The 16774-nt window shown below is 50.0% G+C and overlaps 6 protein-coding genes across 6 annotated transcripts; 1 reads left to right on the forward strand and 5 right to left on the reverse strand.

The window, feature by feature from the left end:
• Positions 1 to 328: 328 nt before the first annotated feature.
• Positions 329 to 2015, reverse strand: N7471_007439 (uncharacterized protein; the record flags this gene model as incomplete). The annotated part of the gene is made up of 6 exons (XM_057280158.1): positions 329 to 432; positions 487 to 660; positions 714 to 798; positions 852 to 1528; positions 1590 to 1835; positions 1904 to 2015. 6 exons carry the CDS (start codon positions 2013 to 2015, stop codon positions 329 to 331), a joined length of 1398 nt encoding a protein of 465 aa, XP_057134418.1.
• Positions 2016 to 2836: 821 nt separating this feature from the next.
• Positions 2837 to 3878, reverse strand: N7471_007440 (PP1-complex regulatory subunit GLC8; the record flags this gene model as incomplete). Its single annotated transcript, XM_057280159.1, has 3 exons — positions 2837 to 2945; positions 3007 to 3727; positions 3812 to 3878. The coding sequence occupies 3 exons, from the start codon at positions 3876 to 3878 to the stop codon at positions 2837 to 2839; spliced, it is 897 nt and encodes a 298-aa protein (XP_057134419.1).
• Positions 3879 to 4804: 926 nt separating this feature from the next.
• On the reverse strand, positions 4805 to 9473 carry N7471_007441 (uncharacterized protein; the record flags this gene model as incomplete). The annotated part of the gene is made up of 3 exons (XM_057280160.1): positions 4805 to 7976; positions 8036 to 8145; positions 8211 to 9473. The coding sequence occupies 3 exons, from the start codon at positions 9471 to 9473 to the stop codon at positions 4805 to 4807; spliced, it is 4545 nt and encodes a 1514-aa protein (XP_057134420.1).
• Positions 9474 to 10558: 1085 nt separating this feature from the next.
• Positions 10559 to 12607, reverse strand: N7471_007442 (putative chromatin assembly factor 1 subunit A; the record flags this gene model as incomplete). Its single annotated transcript, XM_057280161.1, has 3 exons — positions 10559 to 10658; positions 10713 to 11830; positions 11888 to 12607. The coding sequence occupies 3 exons, from the start codon at positions 12605 to 12607 to the stop codon at positions 10559 to 10561; spliced, it is 1938 nt and encodes a 645-aa protein (XP_057134421.1).
• A 1063-nt stretch (positions 12608 to 13670) lies between these two features.
• N7471_007443 (uncharacterized protein) lies at positions 13671 to 14750 on the reverse strand (the record flags this gene model as incomplete). The annotated part of the gene is made up of 1 exon (XM_057280162.1): positions 13671 to 14750. One exon carries the CDS (start codon positions 14748 to 14750, stop codon positions 13671 to 13673), a length of 1080 nt encoding a protein of 359 aa, XP_057134422.1.
• Positions 14751 to 15598: 848 nt separating this feature from the next.
• N7471_007444 (uncharacterized protein) lies at positions 15599 to 15855 on the forward strand (the record flags this gene model as incomplete). Its single annotated transcript, XM_057280163.1, has 2 exons — positions 15599 to 15670; positions 15727 to 15855. The coding sequence occupies 2 exons, from the start codon at positions 15599 to 15601 to the stop codon at positions 15853 to 15855; spliced, it is 201 nt and encodes a 66-aa protein (XP_057134423.1).
• Between the last annotated feature and the right edge of the window lie 919 nt (positions 15856 to 16774).

Below are 16774 nucleotides of genomic sequence, written 5' to 3' on the forward strand. Positions count from 1 at the left end.
TTACGGAGTACGCCGTACAAAACGGAGGAGAAATCAATGCAGTCAGCAGCTTTCAGCCAAGCCACCTGTTCGGAAACGGACGCAGGCAGATGTGACCGAAACCTTCAACCTGCATATGCGGAAGCACATTGGCCAAGCAGGGGAAGGGATTCACGAGGTGCAGATGCCAACAATGTACGGAGTAGCGTTTAACTATTGCGTCTGTTGGCATGATTCTGGCAGCTGTCTGGTCCCGTAAATGGGTTCTTATACACATTGAATACGTTCGCTAAACAGGCTGAATTAATATTATTGCCTTATATTTTGTATTCTCTTCGACATGTAGCGGTTAAGGTTCATCAGTCCCAAAGTCACTATCACACTCTTCCTTTTGACGACTGGTTGGACCGAGGTTAAAGGCAGCGTTGACGCTAGCCAGCAAGGAAATAACCACTACAGAGTATAGTCGTTAGAATGGGAAGAAACCCGTCAATATGCATAACTTACCGAGTACACACTGCAGCTCAAGATACCCAAATCTTTCGACCATAAACCCAGCCAAGATGGGTCCGACCAGTAGACCAGACATCCAGCTCATATTTGTGACTGCAACAGCTCGAGAATACCCCCCATAGGGACCAAATATACCAGGATGCAAGTCCTCCAACTCATCAACGGTTGCTGCAGAGAACATATCAGTATTCCAGTTCCCAGAAATGACACCCCAAGCTTACCGGTTGCTTCCATCGTCCCAACCCCCATGAGCAAGCACATAAAACACCCAATCATAGTCGTACAGACGCCATAAATGACCCCCCTCTAGTTCCCAAAGTAGCCCACGGAAAGCGCTCATCACCAGCGACTCCAAGAACCCACAGAAAAGGCGCAACGAAGAGAAACCCAATGGTAGTGGGAACCCTCGATCCCACGTGGTCTTTCAATAACCCAACAAGAGGAGCCAGTATCATCCCCGGTCCCTGGATAGACGCGAACAAAAGCCCGACCGGGAAAACGCCCCAATCAAACGCATACCGGACATGCATCGCAATAGTAGACTCGAAACTGGCAATAAACAGCGCAAAGACAAAATAGCAGACAATTCCCGCCGTAAAGCGAGGCTGCCGGAAAAGGCAGGTATAGAAGCGCCAACCGCCAATTTCCTCGGTAGTCGATGACCGATCTCCATTGAGAAGTGGTTCTGTTTCAGCCGAGTGTATATGTTCTTCAGCACATAGAGATCCATTGCGAGTCTGAGAAGCGATATTGCGACGTTTCTGTGGTTTTTCAGTCATGAGCAGACGCATAATGATATCCATGACGAGAAACAGAGCCGCGCCAGCCCATGCCGTCCAGTATCCTCCAATTCCAAAGAGAAACCCAGAAATGACAGGGCCGGAGCATGTCCCGGCTGCTGTTAAGGTCGAGCTTAAGCCTGCTATCTTGCCCATGTGTTCTGACCCGATGTTCTCGGCCATTGTGGCCATGCCGACGATAAATAATGCGTTGCTGACGATGCATTGGAAGAAGCGGCCGATGAAGAGCCAGGTCACTGGGAATGTGTTAGTACAATAGGACGTAGTACGATTTACAGTATAAAAAATATAACTTACGGGATGTAGTGATCGATAGACATAATACGCTGATCAACGTCAGTACCAGCAACACCATTAGTAGAATCTTCTTGGAGCTAGCTCGGTCGGCTATATTCCCGACAAATGGACTCGAGATGATAGATATCAATGCGCCTTCAACTAGAAACATGGAGGTCAATCGCTGGGTGAGGGATGTGTTTAGCCCTAGGCGGTTCTCGAAGATGTAAGGGAGCAGTGGAACCATGAAGGCGAAGAGCATTTCGTCTAGAAAGAGCAATTTTGGTCATAAGATAAGATCCAATCTCTTCATTGTAATAGTTCAAAGTACGAACCTGTGAACAATGCCATAGCCATGCTGCTGAGAATAAATGTATCGGACGAGCGCCAGCGATATCCCCATGTCTGACATGAAACCTGTTTCTTGGTATCCGGTAAAGGAAACATTTTGAAGGACTAGATTATCAATTAAACAGCTATTCTGGGTCAATCAATATAACGAAGCAAAAGATGAAAAGTTAGGATTGAGCGGAAAATTCCAGGCGAAATATATGTGCCAAAGGTAGATAGCTTAGGAGGGACATCGCCTATATTTGCCCAAAGTCAAGCAAATAATGAGACATGAGCACTCCGTACGCCATACACTGGCTGTAGAGCTAATGTTATGATTGCTTTTCCCCTTCCGACCAATGTGAACCCCGTCTTCGACGTGCATTGATGCCCAGTGGCTCTAGCGAATACCAGGTGAATGCCATTTATAATTCGGGCCATTCTTAAATTACAGAAGCTGGTTGGTAGTATTATAAAGACCATAGGGTTATCTAGTAACACAAGAAACATACTTATTTTCGCCTTTATATCTATGTAGGACAAGCCCCGGGACGATCTTCAGATCTTCAGAGCTTATTTGCACAAGAAAGAAAGATGCTACAGTGCTATCTAGGTACATATGAAGTCGGATAACGTAAATCATGTATTCATTTCCCCTGAATCGAAGGGTCACATGGGGATAGACCTCAGTCTGGAGCGAAGAGATCATCTGCCAAATGTAAACCCGACTAGGAAACGAGCAAGAATAAAAATCCCGGTAAAGGGGGATAGCACTGGGGGAATATGCACAGGAGAAGAGAACACAGAATAAAAAACAGGAGAGACTGGCGCGAGGGCAATCTGAAACCAACTAGGACCGCCGTTAGGGAAAAGACTAGACCCAAAGATACGAAAGCACAGAAAAAGATCAGAAAAAAGACCAGAAAGCCAACCTATCTCTATAGTCCGTTGTTGCGTAACCGTTCAGGCATTGGGGGCATAGACGGCGGGGGACCAGGCTCCGATCCGTCGGTATCTTCCATTTCCTCATCCAAATCCTCGGGGTGGCTAGATATATAAAGTCAGCTTATAAAATCAAAGTATTAGGGCTGGACCGGGATCAACATACGCAAGTAGCTCCTTGATATTCCTCATCTCATAGTGCCTCTTGCGCTGCTGCTCGAAATGAGCGTGCTTCGCGCGGGCCTCTTCAGTCGTCAAGAGCGGATCATGTTCAGGCGCATCGGCACCATTTGCATCCTCCAAACCGACATGAACATGTTTCTCGCTCTTGTGCGAGTCCGTGCTCATGCTACGGTCACGGAAGACACGAGCGTCGTTCATAGCAACGTCCTGCATGTGCTCCTCGGCTTCACCGAGCTCCAGGTCAGGGATTTCGTCCTCTGACACGCCCTTCCGGTGTTGGGTGGATTTGGCTGGCTTGTCTAGCTCATCGACAACAACGCCCTTCGCATCGATTAGGCTTTGTTGTGCCTCGTCGAGCCGCATCTGCTCATCATCTTCGCTGGGGTCGTAGTGGGGGGCGTAAGGAGTCTTGGGTTCGTCGATCTTCATCTTTGCGGTCTTCTCCTGCTCCGTCAGGTACAAGTTTGCCTCGTCCCACTTTAGACGGGGCTCGTTTTCATCATGGGCGCTGGCTGATGACCGTCGGCGCGAGGCAGAGCCTCGGCGGGTGGTGGATGAGGATCGACGGCCTGCATTCACTAGGGTGTTTTGGATGGTGAGTTCCTTGGTCTCCTCGGGCTCGGAGATGGCTGGAACGGAGGGTGGGGATGTGGGTGCCATCGGGGCTGAGGCGCCTTGGAAAGAGTTGGAGTTCTTGAGGATGCCTGTTTAGTTCATGGAATAACGCACTGGTCAGATCCCATCGTTGCTTTTGATCACCGTTTGGTGCTGATGTAGTTTGAACTCACCTCTTGGCCGATGGTGCACATCATCGGAGCTGTGCACCTTGGCCGGCATGTGTGGTGCGGTAGTCATGGTGGGATGGTATTTGGGAAAGACCGGGTATCGCCCGATTTGCAAGTGGACGATGTAATAAGAAGACTGATTTCCGAGGGTGGGGAATCAGGGAAATCAAAGGGGTGTGGCCTGTTTTATTTTGATTATATCACAAGCCTCAAAGTTTGGCTCAGCTGCAATCCGTGCGAGAGGAAAAAAGAGGCTGAGCACCGCCTGATGTGGTTGGTAGGGCGGGTGGAAACGGATAAATCAAAATGAACAGCCTGACTCAGATAGATGACGGTCAGCTCACAGTCACGAGTTGAAGCAAAAAAGAGAAGAATATGTATAAGGTCAAGTGGTGGGGTGCAAATCCACTCGATGACGTCGGCCCGATCATCTACCCGACGCAAAATCCAGCTTAGCCAGCGTTTATCAGATTGAGGTATACCTGGGCAGCTGAGAGGCTGAACGTCATATTATAAGGTTGTCCAGGTGTAACCTTCTACTTGAAGCTATATGATAGCCTTGAAAATAACTTGCAAAACTGTCAGTGCATGACCTTCAAAAGACACAATATATATCACTATAGTATGGAGGGATACGAACATTACTTGTAAAGGAATAGGAAAGGAAATATAACATTAAACTAAGATCAAGACAGCAAACCGCCCAGTCTTTCAATGTATTCAAGAACGCCAGTCATGTTCCAGAGCCAAGCCCAGATAGAAACCCGAGGCAAGAGTCCCAAAGTCCACGAATGCCTTAAAAACACCCAACTAGATCGCCCGAACGGGGGTATATGGATATATATGCAACGACGTAATAATCACGATGTAGAAGATAAGAAAGGAAGAGAAGGTCAAAGTGAAAGAGAAAAAAAAAAAAGATCGAACCAGCGAGAAAAAGAATGATAAAAGAAAAAAAGACAGCAAGACCAGAAAAAGAACAGGCCAAGAAGTCTCTCATGCAATGGAGTCAAACTCCTCACGCTCACGAAGTCTGTTCCGAGCAAGAGTATCACCACCACTGGCCGACAGCTGCATCCAGTGCAGCGCCAGACACATACTCTGTGGGTCCGATTTAGAGTCCTTGTCTCGTCGATACATCATCTCCGCCTTGAATGTATCCCGCGGGAGGGTCAGAGGGAGTGTCACGCGTGGGAGAAGCTCCGGATGAGTCAGATAAAGGATAGCAAGTTCGCGCTGTGCGACTGGGTTTCCCTCTTTAGCAGTGATGATCCACATTCCCGCTGCATCTTGGATAGCATGGCCGGGGCGGGATTGGAAGTCCGAGGCGAAGGGAGGATGGCGACGGGATAGCTCCTGGAAGACGATTCGGTCGGCGATCTCGACCATGCTGTGGCAGATCTCTTCTTTGAGGCTTAGTGCGGCCAGACCAAATTGGAGGAACGCTGTCCCGCGGTCCGTCTTGTTTAGCTGATCTCCTGGGACGAATGCTGAGATAAACTGCAGGTCCCTGAAAAGGGTCTTCGGCTTCACTTCTAGAATCAGATCGCGCAAGGTTGCTACGATTTGTGCTTCCTCCGGGGTGGAATAGTCCGATCGTCGGGATCCATATGTGACTGACTCGGGAGGGGAAGAAGGTAGTACTGGGTCCATCTGTGGAGGGTTGTTGGGCCGCACCTCTGAGAAACTGTGGCGAGTGGCCCGGTGGAGTTGTGGACTGCTCCGCATCCTGTCACCTTCTCCCGGGGAAGAGCTGAGAGTAGTAGGGGAATTGGCATCTTGTGGCGAAATGAGCGACGCAACCACCAACGACCGCAAGTCCCGCAACGCGTTGAGCTTTACAAATGGATTTCCATGACGCGAGAACACTTCGATCAGCCGGTGGAAGACTGCCTTGTATGAAAATGCCGACTGCCCGTCCGATTCCTCAAATGCTTCCGGTAGCTGCGACGAGGCCTCCACACGAGGAGCTTTGTGTTGAGATACACGCAGGTTGTCCAGAGACCTGCTCCGGCGACCTTTTAATGAACCACGTTGCTGACCGAGATGCTTGGAGCGCTCTTCATAATCGACGTAGAATTTCTGCACAGCAGCTCGTCGTCGCATTTCCACCTGAATGCGTTTCTGGTCCAGCGCATTGGTGAACCAGGCGTCGGTTTCACTACCACAACTCCATACAGGAGAGCCCAAGTCGCTCAAAAGCAGACTAGTCAGTGTCTGTCTCAAGCCATCCATGAATACCGTCTTCCCGTGTGTTTTGCGTTCAACACGACGGGGCTGGCGGGTTACGGTCTCACTGAACATAGATGGGGGTCGCGAGTACGCGCTCGACGCGCTTGCGGCATACATAGGGTGCCGCTGGGGTGCAGACCAGAATGTACTGTAGGTATCACCGGTAGATGTCGAAGCAGCACGACCGGGTGAACCTCCGAGAGAAGACATGTCAATCGAGTGTAAATCACGCTGAGGCCTCCATTTATCAGAGATTATGCTTTGGATGGAGGGCTTGCGACCCAATGACGGGGTATCTTGAGAAAGTCGAGACATAGGATCGGGCATAGACATATTGGCGCCATAGAAGTGAGAAGCAGAATTTGTGTCCTCGCTTGTGGTCGTTGAGGGCCGAGGAGTGCTAGGCATGGACATTCCTGGGAATGTGCGAGAGCCGTAACCCTCAAATTTTGAGCGTTCCCTCTGGAAAAGCTCACTTGCCCATAACACCGGCGTCTCGGTCATCGTTTCACCCACCAGTTTATTGATGCTCATCCGGACCTCGTAACAGAATCGATGAATTCTTTCTTCACCCTTGCAGAAATTGTCGATTCCGTTGTGCGACAACCATTTCTGAGTCAGCTCGACTTGCTCGTCAGACAACTTATTCGGTCCACCTTGGCTACTGGGCGCCTTCATCATGTTCATAACTTGCACTTCTGGTTTCTGGAACAAGGAGCCACCCAAAGACTTTGCTCCGTAGCGAGAACGCTGTTCTTCTGGGAACTGGTTGAAGAGTCGGGCTGAGTAGATCATCGTTTTCAAAGCCATAGCCACATGCTTAGCCTCCTCATATCTGATGGAGTTCTTGACGTCGTTCATGTACCACATCTTGTCTCGGATCTTGCAAAATGTGGCCGTCAGGTCTTTGACTTGAGTTTGGAGTCGGCGGAGACTGTGATCGAGAGACACAAAGTCACTCTCGCAACGCTCAATGACAGCTCGTGATTGGATCAGTGAATGGCTATAATTATCATGCATCGGGCCCAGGATCCATGAATCGTCTGTCGTTCTCGATGAGCTAGGTGTTCCTCGTTGCCCGAGCTGCTGTGAAGCATTCCACCAGTAGTGTGCACCAACAAAATCGGAATCATGATGGCAGCAGAACATCGCTTCGTTGAACCGCTGCTTCAAGGACATGGCGGCTGGTTGCGTAGTTTTCTGTGAAGGGAACCCATAGTCGCCGGCGTCTTGAATGCGGTTCTCCTTAACAAGTCGAACGATCGCTGTCTGTAATGCTTCATGATTCTCCTCCAGTCCTAGCGTCGTGGAGTGCGCGTCATCTTCACTTTCAATTATCGGGCCTTTGGACATTTCATATCTGCTATCAGGAAGGAGGCTCCAAGTTAAGCCATGGCCGTCTGCTGCAACTGAGAAAATGGTCCAATGCTCGTCTGAGGGGTGCTCTAAGCTCAGCCGCTCATTAGGATGATCTAAATCGGTTAGCTCGAATCGAATGCGAGCGGCCTTTTCAGATAGGCTATTTTCTGCTGCTAAAATAGAATGAGCTTCCACTGAGAATATGGAACCATTATGTGATGTAGGTTTTGAACTTGAGTCGTGCTTGAAACGAGCGAATCCAGAGTCCATAAGTGAATCTGGCCGTAGGTTGACAGATGGTGGTGGACTAGAGGGCCAAGAATGAACACCTGCAGAGGCTGGTGAGGAATGCAAAGAAGAAGGCGCCTGTTGGAAGAGAGTGTCTAGGAGCGTGAGAACATCCAGAGCAGACATCATCAGGAAAGTTGAAGGAGACTTTCGTCGATGAGGAAGTGGTGCCTGTGAAACGGTAATAGAAGGGTCAATCGATACCTCCGACGGCATTGTGTCATGGAACCGTGAAAGCATTTTTTCGACACGGCCTTTGATTATCGGACGAGGGATTGAGAAATGATGCCTTGAAGAGATCAGTAACAATGTCGAAATCTGCAGAAATTTCAAGCTAGGATGACATACATTGAACGCAAAACAGCAAAGACTTGAGCGTAGGCACGGTGCCCAACCTGGTTCAGCAATTTCTCGCGGGCATCCTTTCTGATATGGAAGTCTAGGAGAAGACCGTGGGTCTATCATAGCAATAGTAGACTGGAGTCAGCTTCGCAAGTTCACCAAGTACTAGAGGTTCATATACCTCAGGATATGTCAATGCGCGATAGAGGAACTTTGAAAAGAACCATTGGAGGAACAAAAACTCCAAGAAGCGACTGCGGGTCTCGGGGTTATCCAACTTCCGCAAAACGGCCCTTGCAAACTGTAGCACGGCGTGAGGAAAGCCGCCGTCCGGGTCATCAAGTACACGAAACAGGTCATCCACGGCAGAAGCAAAGAATTCCTCTGCAACATCCGTTCGCATGGGGTCCAAGGAGTCCATGGCAAAATCCAGTCCGGGTGGTGTGGCTATAGGCTCTAGGAGAAAAGCACCGGTTTGTAAAATGTCCATTAGGTATAGTTCAAATTTGGGGCGGGCTTTCCAAGTGCTGCCGGTGGTCCAAGAAGAAAGGATCTGGCCGATAAGAGGATAGTATCTATTACTTCCGTTGGAGATTAGTTGAGCGCAGACGGACGACCAGACTTCCATGCGCAAGCGGGATTCAGGCGTCTCTGGATCCAATGGAGCGGCAAAAACGTTAAAAAGAAGTATAGATAGTGGGTCAGTCCTCTCAAAGGCATATGCGTGGTCCTTGAAGGCAGTGGATTGAGTCTGGCTCCTGCTTAAGAAAGTCTGAGCCCGAGCCCGGGAGGTGGAAGGGAACGCGGGATCATTTGTATCCAAAGCCGTGGCAGGAGAAGTAAAAGCAGCCAATTGGGACGAAGACAGGCTTTGTAACCGGTCAACCAAAAACTGGGGATCAGAGCGGACCAGCCGCAAAATCTCCAAAAAGTCCGTCCGGGACTGAGGGCTCAGTTGATGAAGGAAATCCGGGAAACGGCCAATGTCAGTTCCTAAGGATGGCTCCCCGTCCACGGAGTCTGTCTGGCCATCGTTGGGAGCAGGTGAAGAGCACGATTCCTGGAGATCTTGGAGTGTATGGTAGAGAGCAACGAAACTGGCCTTGTCATCATGGCGGAGAGCTTCAACGAGACCTCGCTGTGCAGTCAGCCCGACACGAACCATACGCGCAGAGACGCCAATGGACACCTTGGTGGCACGCAGGCGCTTCTCCAATCGCTTCCTTTGGGCCTGCTTGCGCTGGTTCTGGTGATAACGAGTGGCAAAATCCTCGAATGAAATTTGAGGCGCATCTTCCACTGGTACGGGTATGATAGAAGGCGTCGCGGGCCCGGGATTGTGTCCATTGGAGGGAGCGGCCTCTACCATGGGACTGGCACGGCCCGAGCCACCCAACTCACCTGGCCCCACGTTCAACGGAGATTCAACGAGTGCGGGCGACATGGCTGGCGATCCCGGTCGTGAAGGAGGCAAAGGCACAGATGCGGGATCTTGCGCCCGATGCGACAAGTCACATGGTGTATTAACCTTGGGGAAAGCAGGTATTTGCTCGGCTGGAGCTGGTTAGATTGGGCTGCAATCATAATAAGGGGGTATAACGATAGGAGCACCCCTCTTTTCAACGTCCCAACCCATATAAGGGAGAAAAGCGCAAAAATAAATATAATGACGTACTGGTTGTAGAATGCAAAGAGGAAGAATGATCCTCTTGGTGTTCTACCATCTTGCCATTAGCGACAGACAGTCGCAAACCCCCCTAGTCGACGAATCCCTATCGCATTCTGAAACGAAAACCAGGTTCTCAGAGTGACGATGCACTCGATCGGATGAGCAGTTGGTTTCCAGGATGAATGTGTGGGAAGAAAAGGCGGGGGAAGAGAGAGGAAAGGGTAAAAAATAAGGAGGGGAGATGGGGGTTTAAAATCAAAGTAAAAATAACTAAACCCGGAGTATAAAACAAATAGGATTATAAGGGATAGCAAAAGGAATCCTCGAAACGGACAGTTGCAGACCAAAGTGCTAAAAGCCAAGTAGAAGAGACTAAGAAATACGGCTAATATGGAAAAGGACCAGGTACCGAGTACAACGAGACGATGCGTTGGCAGTGCAGGAATGAGGTGTCCATGCGCCCCTCATGCGCCCCTCAGATTTTATAGACGTGTACTTTCTCTTACGTGTCTGAGATCCTATTTTACACATATGTACAACATAACTAGTATATATGGATCTTATGGCCTATTAAATACTTTGGTCTGAGAAATATGATATGTGGAGAGTGGCAATATTAGAATATGCTCACATGCAAGGATATCATCCTGGTTCATATACATCGTACTACGACACGCGCACAACCGGCATTTATTTCATGCAGCTAACCCGGGATACCCCGACTCCTAAATAATAAAAAAGCAAATATGTTTGATCATGATTAGGTGAATCGTTCATGATGGCATTACAAATGCTTAGGTACACCCAAACTCCGTTCATAGTACTCGTGTAGGAAATGTAAGAAATCCATCATCTTAGTATCACCGACAGACCCATTTCTTGTCAACTTCTTTTTGTCCGACACGAGCAGCAACCTGGTCAAGGGTGGCTTTGAGTGTATCCTTGGACACCTTGGGGAATCTAGATATATCTGAATTAGCATATGCTCTAAAAGCGGACACCGTGGGAACCAACCGTTTCTTCAAGATCTCGACCAACCCAATCTTACTGAGATCACTGCCTTCAACTGCTTCCTTGAAATCAGCGAGTTGGTCTGGCGGGAATGGCCGTTTCGCTTTCGATGAGGGAGGTACAGCACTGCCCACCGCCACTGCCCTAGGGACTGTAGGAACAAGGAAGCCGTCTATGGCTGTCGCGGGTCGCGCTTTCGCAGGTACTTGGTCCACGGGCTTGGGTTTCTCCCAGTATGCAGTCGAGAAGGGGTCGATGGGGAACTTGACCGCATCGGATATAGTCTCCATCCGATAGACCTCCATTTCAGGCTCAACTCCATTGGCAGCCCACTTGATTCCAGTAGAGTCAGGCTCCAAATCACCAACAATGAGACGCCGTTTGCCCTCGGCAAGGGCATCATCCTCGTCATCTAGGAAACCTTCCAGATCATCTTCGCCATCATCACTGCCTTCATCTTCTTCTTCAGAGTCCAGCTCTTCACCTTCTTCGGGTTCCTCCCATTCCGCTTCGGAATCGTAATCATAATCGGTATCCGGCAGCCCTCGGTGATAGGGATTTCGGGCAAGTCTTCTCGTGGATAACTCGGACACGCGACGGGTATAAGTTCCCTGATAGGGAGGGCGGATGTCCTCGCCAAACTTGAGAGACTTCATCGTGACCTTGCTTAGAAGTTCTTGTGGCCTCGGAGATGGCATTGCGCTCTGGTTTTGAGTAGGCTGAGTTGGATCGTCAGATCTTTGTAGTTGCAGTAGTATGTCCTTGACTGAGGTCGTTGGTTGGCGCCCACGACGGAAGGGAATTATCTGGAAGACTTCTGATGGGCGGAATGGATGTGTTTGGATGGGAGTTTCGTTGCGTAGACATGTATCGATCGTTTCGCGTACGTGGTGGAGGGCTTCTGAGTCGCGCTCAAACCGATGAGGAGGTGCCACAACTGTATGAGACTGTAGAAAGAACGCGGGAAACTCTCGCTCGTAGTCTGACTGCACGGCACGAGTTTCGCAAGAGGAATCGGCTGTGGTGGATGCCTTCTTAGGCGAAGGAGCGGTGATCACCTGTCCTGATGAAGCGGAAGGTACCGGTGGTTTGGCAAAGAAGGAGTTCAGTTTCATTTGTGACTGAATCGGTTAGTATATGGGCATATTCCTGTTAGGACGGTTGTGGCTGCCACTTACTCTGGTCTTCTTCTCCTTCTCCTCGTCCCTTTTACGTTTCTCTTCTTCTCTGGCAGCCTTTTCATCTTCTTTGGCCTTCTTCTTTTCGTCGCGCTGCTTGCGCTCCTCTTCACGTTGGGCGTCTTTCTTGCGCTTTTCTTCTTCTCTGTGACGTTTCTCCTCGTCGCGCTCAGCATCGCGCTTCTTTTTTTCCTCTGCCTTCAGGCGCCTCTCTTCTTCTCTTTTGGATTTTTCTTCCTCTTTCTTGGCCTTCTCTTCGTCCCTCTTCGCCTTCTCCTCAGCCTTCAAGCGCTCTTTGGCTTCCTTTTCTTGTTGCTTGGGATCTGTGCCAGCAGAGACTACCTTGCGTTTCTTAGAGGCCGGGGTATCAGGCTCAGCATTGGAAGCATTATTGGTGCCGGGAGATGTTAATCCCCCAGAAACAGCTTCATTTTGTTTACGTGGTGTCCTTCTCATCACGATTTCGACCGAGGGGGGAGGTGGAAGAGTACGGTTGATTTCAACTGGCGGGGAAGTAGTATCGTTAGGTTGGGAGGGGAGAGATGGATCGTGATTTTCCTGGTTTTCGCAGGCGAACTCAGTCAATGGTCGCTTCGCATTTGGTGAGGGCAGGTTGGCATCATCAACCTCGTGAATTGAGCGTTTTCGTGGACCGGATGAAGGTGATGCGGGAAAGGACTGGGCCGACTGCATCGGCGATAGAGATGCGTTGGGTACCATTGACTCCAGAGTGATTGTTAAGAGCTGGTTAAGAACCTGAAGTCTCAGGTGTGTAGGTGAGTGAGGGAAGGGGCGATGGGGACAGGCTGTCGTGTGATAGATCGCGACTTCACTTCATAGGTGGTTTAGGCGTGTCAACCAAGGGAAAGTGCGACTTTAATAGACAATAACAGACGTTACTCGAATTAGACAATTGCTCTTCAATCACAGAGTATCGACTTCGCTGTTTAATGAACGTACGGAGTAGAGCAGTGACACGTTGGGCCAACACTGGGACGCGTTAATCGTTTCGCGCTCGCGACCGATAAGCACGTGTGTGATTATGTAACCACTATATGTGCCCCCGGGCCGCGGACTGCCCAAGGGACATACCCAGGCCATTTTGTGTGGGGGCTTTAGTATGTTGTACAATTTATGGCATCATTTTGGACTTCCAGGGTCAATATGGAATGAGCGTCATGTTTTATACTTCAATATTCCCAAGTTACTCATGTACTTTTGTTACTGTGATTCTACAATTACCTTGCACTACCCTATGTAACAGCAACAAGGCTACAACAAAAAGCCACCACTCCACGGAAGTTATTCTAAATGCGAGACGAATAGAGATAATCTTTGGGTTGAAATTAGGTACTATTCCTAAATTAAGAGAAGCTAGGCCATATAACCAACGCCAGGATGGCCCCGTATGCAGCCGCAGAAGGACGAAGACAAGCTGGAGAGCCAATCTATAGAGACCAGCAGTGCCATCGAGGATATAAAGCAAGAAGGAAGAAATCCTGGAGAAAAACAAAGATGCGGGCGCTTTGAATAAAAAGGAGTAAATCAGACAGCAAACGTGCAAAGATATAGACAAAGCAAGAGGACGCATTGGTCTAAACCATCAAGATTTGCCGAATGGGGCCAGGTGTGGAGTTGCAACGAGATAGGTATTATGTGCAATTGACGAGGCGTTAAGACAAATCACGTAGAAATCATAAAAGATAGAATAAGGCGGGATATGAGGAAGAAGATGAAGAATGTAAAAGTTGGTAGACGCTGCGTGAGAACAAGGGCAAGGGCCTCAGTCGCTGTCTGAATCGGGATTTGCGACGAAAAGGCGCACATTGGTCATGGTAGTAGTTCGCTCGTCTACGCTGCCTCGTCGTCGCAACTCGGATGCCTTGTTGGCTTTTTCGGCTGCCGCAGTGGCGGCGCTCGGAGCCTGCATGTCACCAACAAAGTCTTCTTGCTCTTGCTCACTGCTGTGTGTTGTCGCGGTATCATCTTTGTGGAGTGATGACAGCCGGCTCTTTTCTTCTTCGTGAATCTCCGCGGGTGTATTTTCAGACACTTCTGGAAGGTCGGTCTTCTCGTTCGGGGGCGTGCTGTTGCTGCCCATCGTTCCCTGTGGCCGCGAGTATCCACTTGGGTAACGGTGGGCACTTCCCAGAGAGCTGCGGCCGCTACCGGTCCGTCTGTGAATCGCGCCACCATCACTGCTGAGAGTGTCATCATCCCCATCACCGATCTCGTTCGCACTCAGTCGCACGGGGACCTTGGCGCCCACTAGGTTGGAGGGCGAAAACTCAGCAGCTCCCTTAGTACCATGTCGGATCTTGCCACTAGCCAAGGTTCCTGACCGGCCAGCACCATGAACTTCAAGGTACGCTCTCTTCTTGTCCCGCAGGGCTTGTTCGCGCAATCTGGCGTCTTCAGGCTGTGCTCGGTCACACCATACGGTAGCCTTTTGCCGCCGCATGAGGGCCACATATCCAAGCTGAGAGTTGGCAGAGCGCGACGAGGCAGTTCGCCGGATGTCAGAAACACCTTGCCCCGCATGTACCGTCGGGTGATTGCCGGTGGACGAGGTCGAGGCAGTGTTGCTTGACATGCGTCGAGAGGGTGACTGATGAGGAAGAGTCATTTGGGGAATAGGAGGTGGAGGAGCGCCGTGGTAGTGCTGAGAGCCGCCTGAGTAGGGTAACACGTTGGAGGATGTGGTTCGAGTCCGACTGTGCGTGGTTTGGGGGCTCGCTAGATGGGGCGCAAGTTGGGGTCGTGGAGAATCGTAGGACTGATATCCACCATATCCGTGCTGGGCACCAGAGAGAGGCTTCCGGGCAGGAGGCCCTTGGTGGAGGGGCATTCGAAATTCAGTCATGTTGGGCGGAATAGTACACCAGCCTTAAAATCCCAACGTCCGGGCCGCAGTTCTAGACTTTTGGTTTTCTCGCGAGTGTACGGAGTTTTATTTCAGGATGTGGGATCTTGATTCGTGATGATGACTTGGAAGGCTGATTTCCGATGCGCGCGGCTGACGGATAGGGAGATAATGCGGCCTCAGCGCCCACTGCAGTATGCAGCCGCCACAATCCCGTTTGGGAGGTCTTAAGCGGAAGGCTGAGGGTGGAGGCCTTTTATATGTAGCGACACGAAGCCGTTGTAGACGTGCAATGGGCTGATCCTCGGGCTGATCCTCGGGGTAGCTTTGAGGCGAGGGTGACAGGGTAGGAGCGCACACACGAAGTCCTGCAACTCAATCGGTAGGCAATCTCGGTGGCTGTAGTGAAAGCGAGAGATTACAAAGAAGCACACAGCAGCCCTGGAGTCTGCCAATAAATGTCGAATATGGAGGAATGGTCGGGATGGGCAGGTCTTAAGGAGAGGCAGGACAGATTGGGGGAAACCTTGAGGACTTTGACCGGCCGTTCCTTGGTAGAGCAAGGTGATTGGACGATACGGAACACGGCGGAGGAAGTACTTTCCCACACAATTTGGCGGGTGGAGTACCTAGCTCAGCCACACCTGAGGCTGGGTAACTTACGGTATACGGTTACATTTCAAGGTTCAAAGTTTAAGATGTTTCGAATTGTTGTCTCTCCCCAGCTCTCATGTCAACCTTGGAAAATGTCATCATTTCTTTCATAGCCTTTCTCTCGTGGATGCTACATTGACATGCCAACACGACAAATTTGCCTCCCGCCGAGCACGTGAATGCTTCAAAGCAACATGGTCACATTCGTGGAATCCTTGATTATTCTTACTGACAACGGCTCTTCTGCGGAAATGTTGGGTATGATGGTACGAATCGTGGACCTCCAGACTCCCCTAGCCGACGTACACCAACCACTTAACAGGGGCTGCAGCCATCAACCGGCTCCACCATCCAGCCGCCCATAACCCCAATGCACCCAAGTACGCTACCAATAATGTCAGTCCACAATGCCCACGTCTTCTCCCATGTGCTGGGGCCTGCAGTCAGGTAGTGGCTGTTCCCGTTACAAGCGGCCCGTTTTCTAGCTTTAGGCGAGAATTCGGAAATCATAACTTGGCAGCTAGCGTCTGAGAGTTCGAGCGACTTCAGTTTGTGGTAATTTGTTGCCAGTCCCGAGGTTGTGCAAGTATTGCATAATGCTGGCGCAGATTGACTGGAACTAGACGACCCAATACGAGGTCTATCTCGTTGGATTCATTAACCGATATGGAGATGCACCTGGCTCGACTCCTCCACAATTCGTCCCTAGTAGTGACGACGGAATCCTGGTCAGCGTTCTAGAACATCTACTTTCTGCGACCAGAGATGGCCCTCTTTGGTTGAGGGAATATCGATGTTCAAGACCCCTTTGACAGGCAAAAAGATCATCTGAGTGGGGACTGCCGCGTGTGCCATATTGCTCAAATGCTTGCCTGGACATTTAATTGCATATAAGCTACATACCTCTGAATATAAAAACAACATCTTCCATTAGAGATGTGCTGGCTTCTATATGCATGTCCCAAGTCCCCCAGGTCCAAGTATGTATCAGCCATATAATAGGGCCGGGACCGTGACAGCGCTGATCATTGAACTTCATTGACCTGTGCACAATGCGGGGTATACCTCCTTGCGAGAGAACGTTGAAAGAGAGCTTCTATTGTGTACAAGGAATTTGCTTTCAAAATAGCCGCGAGTAACATTCCCATCCAGAGCACTCGTCGGCCACTGGTTCTGATTCTCCTAGGGCTGCATTGATGCATAATTGGCCTAACCCTTGGAAGAAAGGGCATAAGGTCATGCTCCAACCCCCTTCGGCTAAAACGGCGAAAATCCCTTGAAAGCGCTACGTCAACACATATTCCAGTAAAACAGCTAATGCTATAGTTCAATACGATAAAATTTCAATTGCGCGACATAACGGAAACAGC

The sequence above is a fragment of the Penicillium samsonianum genome, assembly GCF_028829775.1.
Source record: "Penicillium samsonianum strain IBT 33392 chromosome Unknown utg000004l_segment0_segment0, whole genome shotgun sequence".
NCBI lineage: Eukaryota > Fungi > Ascomycota > Eurotiomycetes > Eurotiales > Aspergillaceae > Penicillium > Penicillium samsonianum.